We start from the raw sequence: 20,178 nt of genomic DNA, 5'->3' as shown, positions 1-20,178 counted from the left end.
CCGCAGGCAATTAAAGCCAGCGGGGTTCCACTTGAGAGTACTTACCTTGCTTGTTGAGGTCAGTTAATGAGCTGAATCAGCTGTCAAAAGAGGAAGTGTGGGATTTTACCTACATCGCAGACTGTTTCACACACTGGGGGAAACAGTCTCTCTCCAACCAGGCGTGTTGCTGCCAGCAGCCTGTGGCAGCTGCCGAGTTGCACTCTACGGGGGAGTGCCCTCACCCACGCAGGAGGCCACCGCGTCACATAGGGCAACCCCTGCCCTCCACCACCCCCCGCCAAGCCAGAGGACAGACCGACACGAAACCGCAGCCCCAGTCCGAGGAACCACCCACCTACCCTGCACAACCCCTCAGACCATCACCTGCCAGATGGGTGGTGCGTGGACACCCTCGGAGGACGAACAGCATGACCAGCCCCAGCAGCCTCGCAGTCCACGCGGTCCGCCGCAGAGACGTGGAGCCCCCCAACACGGTGTTGTTGCACGCCCACCTGCACAGCAGGAGGGAGGGCTACCACAGAGAGAGACGCATCGCAAAGGGCACTACCCTCGCCACATGGTCCACAGACCGAGGCGAAGCTCCCCGGACCTCTCCGAGCAGCAGTGCACACGGAGGCGCAGATTCGCTCGACATGTAGTCGTGGAGATCTGCAGCCTCTTTCATGCCGAGCTGCTCCTGGCTGGCCCCAGCACCAAGTGCTTACCTGTCGCTACGAAAGTCACCACTGCCCTCCACAACTTCTCCTCCGCATCCTTCCAGGGTGCAACCGGCTACGCCGCCGATGTCTCTCAGTGGTCTGCGCGGAAGAGCCCTGCAAATACAACTGCACCTACTCTGCAATAACACGATGGGTGGCATCAGTGGTGGGTCCTCATATTGATACCCAGGAGCGGGCATTATTGGACACAACAGACAGGATTCGCGGAGACATGGCAGTAGTGGTGCCAATATAATGTGTGATGTTTGTTGCTCTGAAATTCAATATAGGTAGCACCCATGGCAAACCCTCCGACACGCTTGTGCACCCCCTTCATGCTCACGAAACATTTGCCGTACGCTGCCTACTGCACATATGTGATGCATGCCCTGTGGCTGCAGCACAGGTGGTGGCAGGTTGAGTGAGGCTGGCCGTGAGGGAGATGCACGAGAGGGTGAGTATGGGATAGAGTCATGAGATTGTATGAGGATTGGGTCGCTTGTTAGTGGCAGGATGAGTACTGGTGAGGTGAGTAGGTGGAGGTAAGATGAGGATGGGGTTTGAGTGGGTATGAGGGGTGATGTGACATAGTAGTGTTGGCGGTGCCGAAGGAGATGTGGGGTTGGGGCAGTGTTGTGGCAGATGGAGTGTAAGGGAAAGACTTTGTGTTCTCACTGTGGCTGACCTACTGAGGTTATTGCAGCGCCTCCTGCACTGTATGCAGGTGGGCGATATGTTGGTTGCGCAGGTGACCCCCTCTGCCACCTCGAGCCAGGCCTTATTGGTGGCAGAGGCTGGCCGCTTCCTCCCGACCGCTGGGTGGAAGATCTCTGTCTTCGCCCTCCTCCTCACCCCATCTGATGATACCTGGGGTGAGGCATCATTAAACTGGGAGCAGCCTTCCCCCTGGGCTGTTCCATGCTGAAATTTGTTCCATTGGTTGCAGCATCTGTCAGTGGAGGACTGCCCCTTTAACTCGAGAGCCTCCAGCTGACAGATTGTACTGCGCATGCGCAGCCCGCCCGATGCGCAGACCAGCAGCGCGGACCCCGGAGGAGCAGATCAGTGATTCCTATTAGTGCATTGCCTGCTACGATCGCGCGGGCAACCCACTAATTTCACCGAGCGTGTTGACCACGCTCCCGAAACCCAACCCGCCGGAAACCCGCAGGCCTGCTAAAATCAGGCCCCAGGAATCTGGTTCAGCCTTTGTTAAATTCCCCTCATCACTAACACACAAGGGCAACTATTGCTCCACCCTATCATACAACTCCAACTAGTGTCACCTCAATTAAAGAATCTTAACGAGTGCCCTCCACTATTGTACAACCTGAAATATGTATACACAAAGTGCTAGTGTGTTCGTTTAACTGTGATGTTTATGCAACAATCAATCCATCTGTGTCTATGGAAAGTTTATAATCGTTCGCACCCTGACAATACTGGAGCATCAATATCCGGGCTCAGACCACTCGACCATGCTCAATGCCAATGTTGTCCAATAGAAATTGCTGACTAGTCGCAGGTGTGGCTATGGCGGCACCATTTTAGCCACATGAACGAATTTTAGTAGAAAACACCTTACACACGTACAATACAGGGAGATATACTTCACATATGTACATTCCGTAACAAATATCGACCACCATTCAGTAACCAAAAAAGTAAAACATTCACAACAGCGAAACAACACTCGCACACTTTGCTTTTCATTTTACCGTTTTACTAACAACACAAAAAAGGTTAAAGCTCACATGCATACGTCATGCGAATATGAGTATTGAGATCACAGGCCCAAACACTGTATCCATGACCCAATTTTTATTTCGTAATCGCAAATATAATTAGGTATATTTGGATTCCCATTTAGCCATATGAGGGTAATAGCTGAGTTATTGGGCAACACTGGTCAATGTTACAATAGATTGATTCCACGGGCCGTGTTTTGCTGACCCCCAAAACTACACATTATCATAGCAAATAAAAACAAAACTAACGTGGACAGATGTCTGGTTGGTTTTCTGGAAGGAGCAAATCAACTGGGCAGAAAAATCCCGTCCAGCCAAAGGCATAAAAGACAACTTAGTACATGAAATATAATGCAAAGGAACAAATATCAGAAGTGAGATTTGAATCCACGCCTACCAAACAAGGATGTTACAATTAAAAACATAGTGTTTTAGACCGCTCGCCCATTCTAACGCCGCAACTTTGCTTTTAATTACCCTCAGTTTCGCACTGAGGCCCAATGATAGTTTCACGCTCTCTGGTTCTCTGTTAATCCTGCTGGATGGCCGAGTGAACAGGATACAAGCTCCCCGGATTTTCCTCTGCCTGTGCTTGGTTTATGGGGAGTTTTGTTCGGGCCGTGGTATCCAGTTTCCCAGGGATGGACAGTAATATGCGGTCTGAGACTGCATTCGCTGCTTTTAGTCAGCAGCGGGTGGTTGGAGAGGGCGGGGCCGGACAGGCGGCCTGAATGTTACTGCTGTCACGGTCTCATTCACTCCGGGAGCTGGGGAACACCGAGAAACTGATAGGTTTGTTGCTGCATCCGAAATGCGGCTTAGAACTGCGGTTATTAACGGAGGCAGTTTTGTAGGATCCTTAATAATCTCTCACAAAGCAAATGAAACCTGTGCGAATGTGAACACTGTTTTCCAAAATAGAGGGAATGACATTCATTATGGAAACAAGGAAACAGTCTGGTCTCGCTCATTACACAAATATCCATGTCACAGCGAACCAGCTATCGGGCGACAAATGAGTCCTCGCTTCGGACCTTGTCTGTGAAGAAGAATTCTGATTTGAGTGAAGCCAACCTCGGTTTTTTGTATGTTGTTCGACCTCCTATCCGACCGCAGATTAAATCGTGGAACATCAGCCGTGCTCAGCTGGCAATGTTTATGCCACATTTTCTTGCAAACAAGACTCACATGAAAAACCTGGAAATGTGAGACAACGAATGTGACCCGATCGTCTCTGGGTGGATTTGAATTACTAATTGTTCAGTTAATAGCCGAACGCGCGAATTGATTGCGCCACAGAGACAAGGCGCCTGGTACAGAACACCACCAATACAGCGAGCTAAAAGGTCACGTTGCAGCGAACAATATAGATCTCTGTACTATCAGTTTAATGTCGTGGATAATAGGGAGAACAGAGTAATTACTCAGTTAGAAATGGAATAGAGTGTAACATCACAGGAGCACTGTAGTTATTCTATTACAAATAGAATAACGTGGATAATAGGGGGAACACAGTAACTGTTCAATTAGAAATAGTATAAATTGTAATATGGTAAGAACAGAGTAAATGCACAATTATACATAGACTAAAGTGGAAAATCGGGGCAACACAGTGACTGTTCAAATAGAAATAGAATAAAATGGAATACAGAGGAAAACAGTGACGGTTCAATTAGAACTAGCTAAAGTGAAAGATGGGGGGATACATTTAACTGTTCAATTTGAAATAGAATAGAGTAGACGTTAGGGTAACACAGAAACTGTTCTATTACAAAAAGAATAAAGTGGATCATAGGAAAAACACAGTAACTATTCAGTTAGAAATAGAATAGAGTGTAATACCGGAGGAACATAGCATTTGTTCTATTTTAAACAGAATAAAGTGGATAATAGGGGGAACACAGTAACTCTTCACCTAGAAGTAGAATAAGTGGAAAATAGGTGAAGACAGCAACTGTTCTATTAGAAATATAATGGAGTGGAAAATGGGGAAAGCAGTAACGCTTCAATTAGAAATAGTATAAAGTGGAATAATGGGGGAACACAATAACTGTTTTTATTTATTCGTTCATGGGCTGTGGGCGTCGCTGGCAAGGCCAGCCTCTATTGCCCATCCATAATTGCCCTTGAGAAAGTGTAACTCGAATTAGAATAAAGTGGAATATCAGGCGACCACAGTAACTGATCAACTAGAAATATAATACATTGGAATATAGGGGAACACAGTAACAGTTCTATTGGAAAGAGAATAAAGTCGAATATCAGGGGTACACAGTAACTGTTCAAGTATAAAAAGAATAAAGTATATTATAATAGTACACAGTAACTGTTTAATTAGAAATAGAATAAAGTGGATGACAGGGGAATACAGAACAACACAGTAATCGTTCAGTTAGAAATATGGTAGAGTGGAATATCGGAGACCACAATAACTTTTCAGTTAGAAATAAAATCTACTGGAATATAGGGAGAGCACAGTAACTGTTCAATTAAAAATTAGAAATAGAATAATGTGGACTATCGGGGGACCACATTAACTGTCCAATTAGAAATAGAATAAATTGGAATATATGGGGATAACAGTTAATGTTCAATTAGAAATAGAATCAAATGCACTATTGGGGAAACGCAATAACTGTTCAATTAAAAATAGATTAAAATGGGATATCGGGGTTGCACAGTGACTGTTGAATTAGAAATAGAATAATTTGGAATATCGGTGGACCATAGTAACTTTTCAATTAGAAATAGAATAGAATTGAATGCAGGGCAACAAAGTAACTGTTCAATTAGAAATAGAATAAAGTGGAAAATAGGGGGAACACAGTAACCGTTCTATTAGAAATAGAATAAAGTTGAATATAGGGGGAACACAGTAACCGTTCAATTAGAAATAGAATAAAGTTGAATATAGGGGGAACACAGTAACTGTTTAATTAGAAATAGAATAATTTGGAATATCGGTGGACCACAGTAACTTTTCAATTAGAAATAGAATAGAATTGAATGCAGGGGAACAAAGTAACTGTTCAATTAGAAATAGAATAAAGTTGAATATAGGGGGAACACAGTAACCGTTCTATTAGAAATAGAATAAAGTTGAATATAGGGGGAACACAGTAACAGTTCAATTTGAAATAGAATAATGTGCAATATGTGGGGAACACAATAATTTTTTAATTAGAAGTAGAGGATAGGGGTATTTAGGGCAACACAGTAGCTGTTCAATTAAAATAGAATAGACTGGAATACAGGGGAACAGATTAACCTTTCAATTAGAAATAGAATAAAGTGGAATATCGGGGAAACATAGTAACTGTTCAATTAAAAATGGAACGAAGTGGAGTGTATGGGCAACCCAGTAGCTGTTCAATTAGGAATATAATATAGTGGAATATAGGAGAACGCAGTAACTGTTCAATTAGCAATAGAAGAACGTGGAATATAGGGGGAACACCTTTGCGAACAGTGGAAATTAGGAGAATACAGCAAATGTTTAATTAGAAATGGGGACCGGAGGAACACAATCACCATTTATTTCGAAGTAGGCGGCTGGGAAACACAGTAACTGTTTAATTATAAATAGAGGTCACGGGAATGTAGCAAGTGTCTTATTAGAAATAGAACAAAATGGAATATAGGGGAATATAGCAACCGCTTATTTAGAAGTTGTGGCAGGGGAAGACTGTGACGGTTTAATTAGAAATAGGGGAGAATGGAATATTCGGCGGTCTCAGCAACTGTTTAGTCATCGATAGAGAAAGCCAAGAGAACACAACAACTATTTAATTGGAAACATGGGGCGGGATTCACAACCATAAGGGATTGTATATGACACGGTAATGCATTGGTTTAATTAGCTTTTTATTTTACCTGTTGACATTGGGTGATTTGGATGATTACGCATCGCCTTCTCACGATTGGAGCTTGGTGCAGATACATCGCTGACCGATCAACTTAAAACCTCTCCCTGCTGCCTGATTTGTGTCTTAAATACTGTTGTTCATCTGAATCCAGATAAATGAGAATCTGCCGATTGCACCGACTGCCGGCAACCCATCACCACTTCCACGAGAAGCTGGATGCCAGACGGATTGACAGAGCCCGGCTGCATGCGGTCCTGAAATCAAGTGGAGTTTGGCTTTTGGAGAACCTCAGGATGAAGCGGAAGGTTAAAGAGTGAGTGCAAAATTTCTTCTAATTTAATCAATGAAGCTCATTCACAATTGAAGTGCTAAGGCTGTTGTCAGTGTAAGGTTTTCAAAAAGGTTCATGAACATTGAAGTGAGGTATCATAGCTTTACGAACCATACAGTACATGCAATAGTACTTAAACATACTCTTAAAAGGTAGAACTTATTATCACACCGGATGATGGTTGGCTCGGAACTCAATCGTTTTCTAATTCTGAGCTCAGTATCTTAGGTCTTTACGAATTCAAATACTCATGAGAAACATCTAGTTTGTATCCATTTCTCCACTGCCTCCACGTGACATTCCACACAATTCTGCATTACATAATTATATGAAGTTAAAATACAACTCTATACAAGGAGAATGATATTAGTTTCTCCTTTAACATTAACGATAGTTCTCCTTTCTTAACGAGCTATTTTTCCATTGAGCTAAGAATTATATCTCCCTTAGTTCGTTATCTTATCGATAATTTCACTCTTGATCCATATAATTGCAATTCTACAAATTAAAACTTTAATTATCGTCTGTCTTTGTTTTGGTAACATATATACCAATCAACAATTATGATGTATGCCGAGGTGTTTGTAGAACTGATTCCTTTCCCACACTATCTTGAAATGACTAATGTTCTCTGAAATGTATGAATCAGTATGCAATGGTATGACTTCAATTAAATCTTTGTTATTTCATCCTGAAACTCATCATTGCTGCAGGATTATCCCTGGCCCGACAGCTCAATGGTACTTTAAATTGACTATTGCTTCCCAGCTTAAAAACAATGGCTAAATGTTAACATCACTACAAGATAAAGAGAAACCAATACAGTCTAACATGAGCAGATTTAAGGACAGTCTGATTAACCCTTTCCTTACAGTGCCCCCTCTGTTGGCATTAGAGTATTTTAGATCAACACGAAACAAAGCTAATCAGTCATATATATCTTGAACTATTATATTGCACAGATATCTCGTCATTGATTGTTACACATCTTCTCCCTCTCCAGAGCCACATTAACCATTCCATAGTGGTGTTGTCAGCGTGACTAACCATGTCTTGGACCCGTTCTTCAGGTTATCTTCATTATTCATGATCCACGCTGGTTGCTTCACCTGTCACTTCTGTACACACAACGATATCCCAAGATCATGCAGCACGAAACATCCGATGCACTCCATTCCTGCCCTTTCTGGCTACCTATCAAAAGATCGGGGGCTTGATTTTACCACCCGATATCGGGTGCGTTCTCGGCGGGGGGGGGCCCGAAAATCGGGGATTCCCGGAGCGGGACCGGATCCCGTCTCGAACCCGCCCACTTCCGGGTTCCCCACGGACGCGCCGGCGTGCGCGCGCAGACCCGGCAGGTGGGAATCCCGCAGGCAATTAAAGCCAGCGGGATGCCACTTGTGAGTATTGATCTTGCTCGTTCAGGTCGTTTACAGGCCTGATTGAGCTGTTTTATTAGGAAGGGTGGGATTTTACCTTGAACTGAGACTGTTTCCCATACTGGGGGAAACACTCTCACTTCAAACGGACGTGTTGCAGCCAGCAGCCTGTGGCAGCTGCCAAGGTGCATTCCACAGGTGGGTGGGGCGGGGGGAGACCCTTCACCAACGCAGGAGGACACTCCGTCACATAGGGCAACGCTTGCCCTCCACCACCCTCCTCCTAGCAAGAAGATTCACCGACCTGGAACCGCAACACCGGTGCGAGGACACACTTACCGACCTTGCAGAACCCCTCAGACCTACACCTTCCAGATGGGGGCCGCGTTGACCTCCTCGGAGGACGAACAGCATCACCAGCCTCAGCAGCCTCGCAGGCCACGCCGTCCACCTCAGACACGTGGAGCCCCACAACACGGTGCTGTGGCACAACCACCTGCACAGCAGGAGGGAGGGCAACTGCAGAGAGAGATGCGTCGCAGGAGGCACTACCCTCGGCACAGGGTCTACAGACCGAGGCTCAGCTTCCTGGACCTCTCTGAGGAGCAGTGCATACGGAGGCTCAGAGTCACTCGCCAGGTAGTCGCAGACATCTGCAGCCTCCTTAATGACGAGCTGCTCCCGGATGGACCAATCAGCATCTTCTTACCCGTCGCCGTCAAAGTCACCACTGCCCTCAACTTCTTCGCCTCTGGATCCTTCCAGGGTGCCACCGGGGACATCACCGGGGTCTGTCATTCGTCTGCACACAAGTGCATAAGGCAGGTTACCGATGGGTTGTTCCACAGGGCCTCGCACTACATCAACTTTGCCATGGATGACCGCAGCCAGATGGAGAGGGTGGTTGGATTCCATGCTGTGGCTGGCTTCCCACGGGTGCAGGGTGTAATCGACTGCACCCACATAGCAATACGGGCACCTCCACATGAGCCAGGACGGTTCATCAACAGGAAGGGGTATCACTCCATGAACGCCCAGCTCATCTGTGACCACCGCCAGAGATTCCTACACATGTGCGCCAGATACCCTGGCAGCTGCCACGATGCCTTCGTCCTCAGGGAGTCCGCCGTCCCGCCCCTCTTCCACTCACCCAACACCGGCAACGGCTGGCTCCTCGGCGACAAGGGGTATCCCCTGCACACGTGGCTTATGACACCTCTGAGGAATCCCATCACCGAGCCGCATGGTTGATATAATGACAGCCACATTGCTACCAGGTCTACAATTGAGCAGGCTATAGGGGTGCTAAAGATGCGCTTCAGGTGCCTCGATCGTTCTGGGGGAGCGCTCCAATACGCGCCACTCAGAGTGGGACGAATTATAGTTGTCTGCTGTGCCCTGCACAACATGGCACAACAGAGAGGGGTGCCGCTGGAGGAGGCCCCATGCACATCCGCCACCCATATTGAGGACGACGATGAGGAGGAGAAGGAACAAGAGGAGGAGGAAGGACCCATGGGCCGAACACTGGCTCACCTGGATGCTCGTCAGGCCAGGGAGGCACTCATATGTCAACGGTTCTTCTAACATCAGACTCTCTGAGGCGTCCAGACCTCATCACGTGCACAGAGGAGCGGCCATACAAGCCCCCTCCACAGAAGAGCGGTGCCATTACTCCTGCACCCACTGTAGTGTGACCCAATGGGTGGGACCAGGTGTTTGTCGTCATGATGAGCCCCACGAAAGGGACCTATTGCACAAGCCGCTCAAGAATGGACAAGAGGTGGCAGTCGTGGTGAGAACAATTGTGTTTATTGTGTATGTGCAGTAAACGACTATAAATAAAAACATAACAAATTGTCATACACCCTGGTGCATTCCCTTTGTGTTCATAACACCCTAGCCTCACGTTTGTGGGAACCCCTACGTGGTGCTACCCCTGTCTCTCCAGCAAAGGTAGTGGCAGGTTGCTCTTGTTCGTGCCCTGACCGGGTAGATGCTTTGGGCCGACGCCCCCTGGGTTTCAGTGCCCGTGAGGGCACCTCCACAGACTGCTCCTCCTGCACCTGTGCAGGGGCAGACTCAGCCACCTGGAGAGGAGACAGCATTGCGGGAATTGGTTGAGAGGGGGGCAACGGGTGAGACATTGGGGCACTTTGAGTAGCGTTCCCACTTCCATGTCCCCGTTCACCATCTTCCCTCTCATGGCCTAGGCCCATATCACTCCTTCCACCCTGCTGGACGGCAGTTTGGATGAGCTGTGTGAGACCTTGCAAGGCCACCTCTAATGTATCTGTCAGCCTGTTTATGGCGGCAGAATGTTGCTCTCCCTGAATCCGAACAGCAGTTGTCAGGGCCTGGATGGACTCAATGTTGAGCTGTGCGTGACGCTCGAGGGAGGCTAGCCTTTCCTCCACCGCAGACGTTCCCGCACCTACCCGCGACACTATCTCGCAGATACCCTCCTGTACCTGTGCCACCATTCCCCTCATGCAGGAGTTGGACTCCTCCATCACCTGCGCGATTGTGGGGAGTGCGCGTGGCACCTCTTCCAGTACCTCGGCAATGTGCTGCTGCCCCTCGACGACTCTCCTTTTGACTGGTGGCCCCCAGGGTTCAGCATCTGGGTCCGGCTGAGCAGAGCCTGGAGAAGAGTGGTCCCACTGAAGCGGACCCTCCGCGGCTGCCCCTGCCACCAGGGTCTGCTCTTGCTCACATGTGCGCGGTGACTCACCATGTGAAATCCCAACTAATTGAGGAGGGGGACCCACCGAGGTGTGTGTATCTGCGCTGGTGGATGCTTGGCTCATATGTGACGATGGACCCTCAGAGACTGGCATGTCCTCTGAGGAATCGCCCTCCACAGACACGGCGCTCGCAGATGGCCCTGCAAGAGAACAAAGGGCAATATCAGGCATGTGGACAAATGTTGAGGTGCGGCAGATGCCAAGTGATGCTAAGATCATTCGCGACCATGACTGCTGAGTGTCAGCTTTCCGTTACCGGACTTTTCTGCAGCCCCAGCCTCGCCATCCGCCACGGACAGGCAATGCAGCGTGTGGCTGATCTCCAAGGCGTCCAGCTCTGCGTGCGTTAGAACCACCTCGTGTTGCTGGCCCCCTCTGGTGCGTGCCCTTTCCCGGGCGTTCTTGCATCTCTTCCCCTGTCAAGGCAAAACACAGATGCGTGATTGAGTGATGATTGCATTGTGAGACGCTTCAAGCATTGGTGTGGGTGGGTTGAGCGTGTGGGAGATGGATGGGAGGATGCGTGTGCCACATGCCCATCCCATTGTATGGGGATTGGGGTGTGTGGTATTGTTCGAATGGGGACAGGGACGGTGGGTACGTGCAGGCACGGTGAGGATGATAGTTGAGTGGCTGTGAGGATTGATGCGGGAGCGCTGTGGTGGCAGTGCAGAAGGGGTTGTGAGGTGTTTGAGGTGATGTGGAAGACGGAGTGTGGGAGAATGCGTTAGTGTACTCACTTTGCCGGACCTAGTGAGATCATTGAATCTCTTGCGACACTGGATCCATGTTCTTGTGGTGTTGCCCCTGCTGCTAACCTCCGCGGCCACCTCCGCCCATGCCTTCCTGGTGGCGGAGGCAGGGCACTTCCTTCCATCGCTGGGGAACAACGTCTCCCTCCTCCTCCTTACCCCGTCCAGCAGCAGCTGGAGTGAGTCGTCAGAGAATCGTGGGGCAGCCTTACCCCTGGGGTGCTCCATGGTGTGCTCCTTCTTGTTTGCAGCAGGAGGAGCATTGGTGGACTGCCCCTTTAAATAGAGCTCCACCATCACTCAGGCGTCACTGCGCATGCGCAGGCCGCCGGCGCGCAGCTGAGCAGCGGAAAACCCGTCACCTCAGGTAAATGACTTTAATTATCCTGTGATCGCGCGGGAGTCGCACTCATTTCACCGGGCGCGATACCCATGCGCCCGATAGCCCCCTTCCGCCGGGAACCCGCAGGCCTGCTAACATCGGGCCCCCGGTGTCTGGAGGTGTTTGATTAGTATCACCCCCCTGCATGGTCCCGATGTATAGGGTAGTGGCCAAGCTATAAAATTCATTCTTCCCACTGTTCAATATAATCAAGGACACAATCATCTCCAAGAGAAAGCTATCAACTAACGATCTTAATTAAGCTGTCCTTATTTTCACTAGATTGCGTATTGATAACAGATTGATAACTTTTGTCGCGTTGTACCCAGGTGATTTAGGTTAAGTACGGATGGGACATGATAGATAGAAACAGATTGCCCCCATTAGTTGGGGGATCAAAATCTAATAGCCATAGATAAAAGAATAAATGTAAGAGATTTCGAGTCGGAGAAACCTCTTCACTCCGAGAGTTGTGAAGCTGTGAATTAACGGAGGCAAAAATTACGTTAATATTCAAGATTGGATAGATGTCTGAATAAAAATATATTGAATACATGTTAGGACAGGGCGGGTAAAGTGATTGGAACTATTTGCCCGTGTGTAGGATAAACGCCAACAAGCACTGGTCGGGTCGAATGGTTTGTTCTCCTGGTATAACAATCCAAATTTTTGTTGATCAGTTGATATGTTAAGTAAATAAAGATGCCTAACTTCACATTGTCGAGCCAAGTTCCTACTGTCTCCTTCATAAGATCACTTATCAGTGGACAGGGCCCCTTTCTATTGGGCTGGGAGGCAATGTGGAGACCAGCGCCTGTAACATTCACGTCAAAATTACAGAAGAATTACAAATAACCCAGTTTATAGCACTCTTCAATGTTGCGACACTAAAGAAAACTATTAATTAAACTGGCGCGGATCATTCCGGTCCCTGCGGTGCAAGGCAGTTAACTCTGATGCCCACATGTCCTACACCACTGCTGAAGCTCAATCATGAACTGTTCTCTTTGAGCGGGAAGCGCGCTTTCTTACCAGGCAACGATTCTGTTCACCCTGGGAAAGCGGCAGACATCAAACACACGGCACACAATGGAAAAAATATTCTCTGATTCCTGTTCATTTTCACAAGAACAATCCATTTTCATCGTAACAGCAAGGAGGCCATTCTAAAATGGAGCACGGATGCAATTGAACTCCAGTTAGGACAGGAAGCTTTGGTTTCTTGTTTATTTTTTTACCAATGTCAGAATAAATGTCAAAGGAGATGTCATCACTTGCTTCAGCTCCTCCCTGAATTTAGTTTGGGTAGCTGCATAAATACACGTGTTTGTACAGGAACTCAAATACATAAGCATATATCCGGTTTCAGTTGCTATATAAGCGGGAGCTGAATAATCGCCTAGATATTGCGCGGTGCTGGTCAGTCTGGTGGTTAAAAAACTCACGCCAGCTGTCATCCACAACAGTATAAAACTGCCCGACACAGTGAACAGTAATATTATGGATTTCCTTCGGTTCTCCATCTCAGGATCGCTCTGATTCTCACTAGTGTGACCCCGAAGGCCCCTGCGGGCTCTGTTGGCCACTAAAATACGTTTGACTGTCAAACAATTAAACAGTAATATCAAAGCAAACGGAAGCCATGTCATGAAAATACTTTCCAACCAGGAGAACGCTACACCGGCAGGCGATGAAAAAAATTCCACCCTGATGCGGCAACCCCAGTGAATATTGTTAATTATTCGTTCAGGTTCATATGCAAACCAAAAGGGGATGTCCTTTAAACAGTGCAGGACAGTGACGGTTGTTAAAACCGAGGCTACCGTTCTCACGATGCAATACTTTGCCTTAAACTTCTCACAACATATAGCTACAAATCGGTCAAATGTGAACAAGACTGTAAACCATACCGACACATTCAGGGTAGTAGCATTCATGTATAGATTGAACTTACAAACGGCAGTGTAGGACAGGAATGAAAGTACAAAGAAATAACTGAAAATATGATACATTATTACATTGAAGATCATGACCAGGAGATCTGCGGTTGCCATGGCCACCATGTAGCCAGAGATACATTTGGAAAGTCCGCAATTTCCTCTGGAGAGAATCACGATTGTCATTATGTTCGCTGTAAGAAAGGGGGAGAAGAGGTAAGTAACGGGGCCACTCTGATAAATCTCACAGCATATTGTGCGTAATGTACAGATGTGTTCCCACTTAGGTTGATAAACACGGATTGTTTCTTTTATTATATAGGCGAGCGTTGACGACAATGTGTTTAAAATAAAGAAATGATTAAACACGCAGTATAGAGGAACTGAAAATCCGCCGTCCTTCCGGCATGTTTCAGGTATGAAATATAATGTTGCGGAAATTACTGGAAAGATATGAATTCAAATGAAACATTCAGCTGAGAAAATAATCATTTAATTTAGGTGAAAACTCTGGCCTTTTTCTATTTATAATCGAGTCGAGGGAGCTGCTCGGGAACAGAGCAGCAACTGGTGCGATTTTTTTTATATTTCAAAATAAACTTGATTGATAACATTTGTAGAAGTACATACAATGCAATTCAAGCCATGCTTCAAACACAATACAGGTCATACAATTTACAACGGTACGTACAATGCAATTCAACGGTGCCGGTGCAATCAATGCAGTTGCACACCAGACGTTTTACACACAGTTCATGGCACCCTAGGGTGGGACCGTGAAAGTTCTTTACAGCCGAGGGGAGGGAAACAGTTCTGTGAGCGGCAATTATTTATCCAAATATTTTTTAAAGTCCCCTGTTGGGTGCTGGTGGCTGCATTCTAAGGAATTATCAACTTAAAGCATAAAAAAACAACTGTACAAATGAAATGATTACCATGGACACTAAGCAACACATCCCTTGGTGATTTATATACTGTTGGAGGGACCGGGGAATCAGCCTTGCCCTCCATCAGTATAGGGAGCGAACTTGAGCGCCCGGTGCCCACCATCTACCGACCAGAGCAATGCCTCACCGGCCAAACTGACTGATAGGATTATCGGTGATATTCACCAATTTGTCGCGGAGGATAACAGACTCTGCAATGAGGACATTCTCGGAATCTGTTACATAATCAATAACAGTGAGATAATCGACAGCTAGGAGACAAAAGGATACCTACCGGGCACACCAAAGGTGGCGAGAATGGGGTAGTAAATATCCGTTATCAGTAGAATTGTTGGCCGTTCCATTTTTTAAAGGAATGTGTGAATTCCGTCCAGCTTTACGGTTCCGACTGGAGTGCATCTAAAATTCGTAAATGCTCCTCCTTTATAGGCCAGACAGTGCCCGGTAAGAAAATCAGATTACACAATATTTGGCGTTAGTTACAGTCACTTAACAAACAAGGTGAGATTTTCCACTTCAGCGAACCCGAGAGGGCCAATCTGGAAATAATGTACCTCAGTCGATGGAACTCCGTCAATTAGAATAAATGAACGGAAAGTAATGCCAGGCCCAATGTGCTCTGGTCGCGTACTGTGATCCGTGCAGGGAATATCACTGCTGAGCATTGTGTTAGCTTCTTGGGGCCTCACAATAAATCAGTGAAATCTTAACTCAACCATTACATAATTAAAATTGCTTTCTACTGTGATTATGACTGGTGTTGAATCTACTGTAACATTATTCATTGGCACCCTGCTCTAAAATTAATGGCGATGTCGCTACTCTAACATTAATGATGGTGACCCTAATCTAACGCTATTTCTGCTGGCTTTAATCTAACATTATTGATGGTGATCCTACACTAGCATTACTGCTGCTGACCCAGCTCTAGCATTACTGATATTGAGCAACACTAACATTCCTGGTGGTGTGCCTAATCTAGTATTATTGTTGGTGATCATACTCTAACATTACTGGTGTTGACACTAGCGTAACCTTACTGGTGGTGACTCGTCTCTAACGTTAATTGTGGTGACTTTAGACAAACATTACTGGTAGTGACCTTACTCTAACAATACTCGTTGTGACTCTGCTCCAACATTGTTGGTGGTGAACCTATTCTAAAATTAATGGGGGTTACCCGACTCTAACATTAGTGGTGGTGACTCGACTCCAATATTACTGGTAGTGACCCTACTCTAACATAACTGGAGTTTACCCTAGTCTAATATTACTGATGGTGACGATACTCTAACATTGCACGTGGTGATCCTACTCGAACATAACTGGTGGTTACCTCAATCTAATATTACTGATGATGACTCTAAGTTATCATTATTGGTGTTGTCTCTACACAAACATTACTGGTAGTGAACCTACTCTAACATTACTGGTGGTAACCCCACTCTAACATTACTGGTAGTGAAGCTACTCTAACATTACTGGTGGTAACCCCACTCTATCATTACTGTAGGTGACTATACTCTAATATTAATGGTGGCAACCCTGCTCTGACATTACTGATGGTGATCATACACTAACATTATTATTGGCGACCCGACTCCAACATTACTGGAGGTCACCCTACTCTATCATTACTGGTGGTGAGCCTAATCTAACATCACTGGTGGTGACCGTCCTTTAACGTCAATGGTGGCGACTCTACTCTAATATTAATTGTGTTGAATCTACTCAAATATTACTGACAGTGAACCTATTCTAACATTAATGCTAGTGACCCTACTTTATCAGTAATTATGGTGACTATTCTCCAACATTAATGTAGTGACCCTAATCTAACATTAGTGGTGGTGATCCGAGTCTAACGTTACTGCTGATGATCCTAATATAACATTAATGGTGGTGCCCCACTCTAAACAACTATTGGTGACCCTACATTTACATTACTGGTGGAGAGCCTAGTCCAATATTAATGTTGGTGACCGTAATCTAACATTACTGGTGGTGACCATATTCGAACATTAATTGTAGTGACCCGACACTAACATTACTGGTGGTGAACCTATTCTAACATTCATGGTCGTGACACCATTCTAACATTAAATGTATTGACACTACTCTAACATTACTGGTGGTGACCCTACCCTAAAATTAATTGTGGTGACGCCACTCTAACATTACTGGTGGTGACCCTGCTATAACGTTACAGTTGGTGAACCTACTCTAACATTTTTGGTGGTGACCCCATACTAGCATCAATGTTGTTGACCCTGCTCTAATATTAATGCTCCTGCCTCCACTCTATCATTACAGGTGATGACTCGACTCTAACATTGTTACTGGTGACCCCACACTAAAAATAACGGTGTTGAAACCACTCGAACATTAATGGTCCTGACTCGAGTCTAACATTACAGCTGTCGACTCTACGCCAATATTACTGGTGGTGACCTGACTCTGATAGTATTATGGTGACCCTGTTCTAACATTACTGGTGGTGATCCTAATCGAACATGACTCGTGGTGCCCCTACTATTACATTAATGGTGGTGACTCTCATCTAAAATTATTGGTTTTGACACTTCTCTACCATTACCGGTGGTGGACACTAATCTAACATCACTGGTGGTGACGATACTCTAACATTACTGGTGTTTACCCTACTCTAATATTACTGGTGGTGATTCTAAGTTAACAATACTGGTGCTTAATCTACTCAAACATTACTGGTGGTTAACCCACTCTAAAACTACTTGTGGTGACCCCACTTTAACGTTACTGGTGGGGACACTTCCCTAACATTACCGGTGGTGACACAAATCTAACATCACTGGTGGTGTCGATACTCTAACATTAATGGTGGTGATCCTTCAGGTGGTTACCCTACGCTAATATTACTGATGGCGACTGTAAGCTAACATTACCAGTGTTGACTCAACTCAAACATGACTGGTTGTGAATGCACACCAACATTAATTGTGGTGACCTCAGTATAACATTACAGGTTGGGACACTACTCTAACATTATTGGTGGTGATTCTACTTTAATATTACTGGTTGTGACCCTTCTCTAACATTACTGGTGGTGACCCTGCTCTAACATTACTGGTGCTGATTATACACTAACATTACTGGTGATGAGCCTGCTCTAAAATTAATGGTAAAATCCTTCGCTAACATTAGTAGTGGTGACCCTACTCTAACATTACTGGTGGGACACTACTCTAACATTACTTGTGAATACTACTCTAATGTTACGTTGGTGACACAAATCTACCATTTATTGAGGCGAATCTTCTCTTAAATATTTTTTGTTGACCTCACTCTAACATTACTGATGGTGCCTCTAATCTAAGATTACTGGTGGCAACCACATGCTAACCGTACTTGTGGTGACCCTACTCCAACATCACTGGTGGTGAACCTATTCTTACATTATTGGTAGTGGCTCTACTCTAATATTATTGGTGGTGACCCTACTCTAACATTCATGGTGGTGATCCTACTATGATCTTCATGGTGTTGACCCTAATCTATCATTAATGTTGCAGACTCGAGTGTAACATTACTGCTGTTGTCCCGACTCCAACATTACTGGTGACAACTCTACTCCAATGTTCTTCGTGGTGGCCCTACTCTAATATTACTGCTTGTGAGAGCATTCTACATTAATGGTGGTGACCCTTATCTAACATTGCTTGTTATGACCTACTCTAAAATTACTGCTGGTTACTCCACTCTAACATTACTGGAGGTGACCCTATTCTAACATTAATGGTGGTGAGCCTTATCTAACATTGCTGGTGGTGAACCTACTCGAACATTACTGGTGGTGACCCTTCTCCAGCATTATTGACGCTGATCGTACACGAACATTACCGGTGAAGACGCTACTCTAACATTAATGGTAATGACCCTACTCGAACATTACTGGTGGGGACCCTACGCTAACATTACTCGTCGTGACCCTTATCTAACATTACTTGTGGCGACGCTACTCTAACATTATTGATGGTGACCCAAATCTAAATATTACTGGTTGTGACACTAGCGTAACATTCCTGGCGGTGATCCTGCTCTAACATTAATGCTGTTGACGCTACTCTAACATTACTGGTGGTGATCCTACTCTAATATTAATGCTGGTGACCTTACTTTAACATTACTGGCAGCGAACCTACTCTAACATTATTTATGGTGAGTCTACTCTAACATTTTTGGCGTTGACTACTCAAACATTATTTGTGGTGACCTTACCCTAATATTACTGATGGAGATCCTACTCGAACATATATGGTGGTGACGCAACTATAACATTGGTGACAACTCTACTCCAATGTTATTGGTGACAACTCTACTCTACTGGTGACAACTCTACTCCAATGTTCTCCGTGGTGGCCCTACTCTAATATTACTGGAGTTGGCTCTACTCGAACATTACTCGTGGTGATCATACACTAAAATTAATGGTGATGACCCTAATCTGACATTACTGTTGGTGAGCCCACTGTAACATTACTAGTTGTGATAAAACTCTAACACTACTGCTGATGATCTTAGTCTAACAGTACACATGGTGACCGCGCTTTAACATTACTGGTGGTGATTCTACTCTAATATTACTGGTTGTGACCCTTCTCTAACATTACTGGTGGTGACCCTACCCTAACATTACTTGTCGTGAACCTACTCTAACACTACCGCACTTCTGCTACTCTAATATTACTGGTTGTGAACCTGCTCTAACATTAGTGGTGCTGATGTTACACTAATATTACTGGTGGTGACCCTGCTCTAAAGTTAATGGTAATAACCTTTGATAACATTATTAGTGGTGACCCTACTCTAACGTTACTGGTGGGGACACTACTCTAACATTATTTGTGAACACTACACTAATATTAAGTTGGTGACACAAATCTATCATTTATTGTGGCGACTCTTCTCTAAAATTATATTTGTTGACCTCACTCTAACATTACTGATGGTGCCTCTAATCTAAAATTACTGGTGGCAACCACATGCCAACAGTACTTGTCGTGACCCTACTCTAACATTACTGGGGGTGAACCTACTCTTACATTATTGGTAGTGGCTCTACTCTAACGTTACTGGTGGTGACTCTACTCTAACATTCATGGTGGTGATCCTACTCTGATCTTCATGGTGGTGACACTAATCTATCATTAATGTTGCAGACTCGACTGTAACATTGCTGCTGTTGTCCCTACTCTAACATTACTGGTGATGACCGTACTCTAACGTTTCTCGTGGTGGCCCTACTTAAATATGACTGATTGTGATTCTACTCCAAATTACTGGTGGTGATCCTGCTCTAAGATTACTGGTGATGACCTACTCTAAAATTACTGCTCGTTACACTAC

At 45.5% G+C, this 20,178-nt stretch overlaps 1 protein-coding gene across 1 annotated transcript; it reads right to left on the bottom strand.

The window, feature by feature from the left end:
* Nucleotides 1-4,509: 4,509 nt before the first annotated feature.
* On the bottom strand, nt 4,510-15,137 carry LOC137331558 (probable G-protein coupled receptor 139). Its single transcript, XM_067995433.1, has 3 exons — nt 15,068-15,137; nt 13,184-14,040; nt 4,510-4,638 (listed from the first exon to the last, which is right to left on the bottom strand). The coding sequence occupies exons 1-3, from the start codon at nt 15,135-15,137 to the stop codon at nt 4,510-4,512; spliced, it is 1,056 nt and encodes a 351-aa protein (XP_067851534.1).
* Between the last annotated feature and the right edge of the window lie 5,041 nt (nt 15,138-20,178).

This window comes from Heptranchias perlo, chromosome 2 (genome assembly GCF_035084215.1).
Source record: "Heptranchias perlo isolate sHepPer1 chromosome 2, sHepPer1.hap1, whole genome shotgun sequence".
NCBI classification, from domain to species: Eukaryota; Metazoa; Chordata; class Chondrichthyes; order Hexanchiformes; family Hexanchidae; genus Heptranchias; species Heptranchias perlo.
This window is presented reverse-complemented; position numbering and strand designations above follow the sequence as displayed.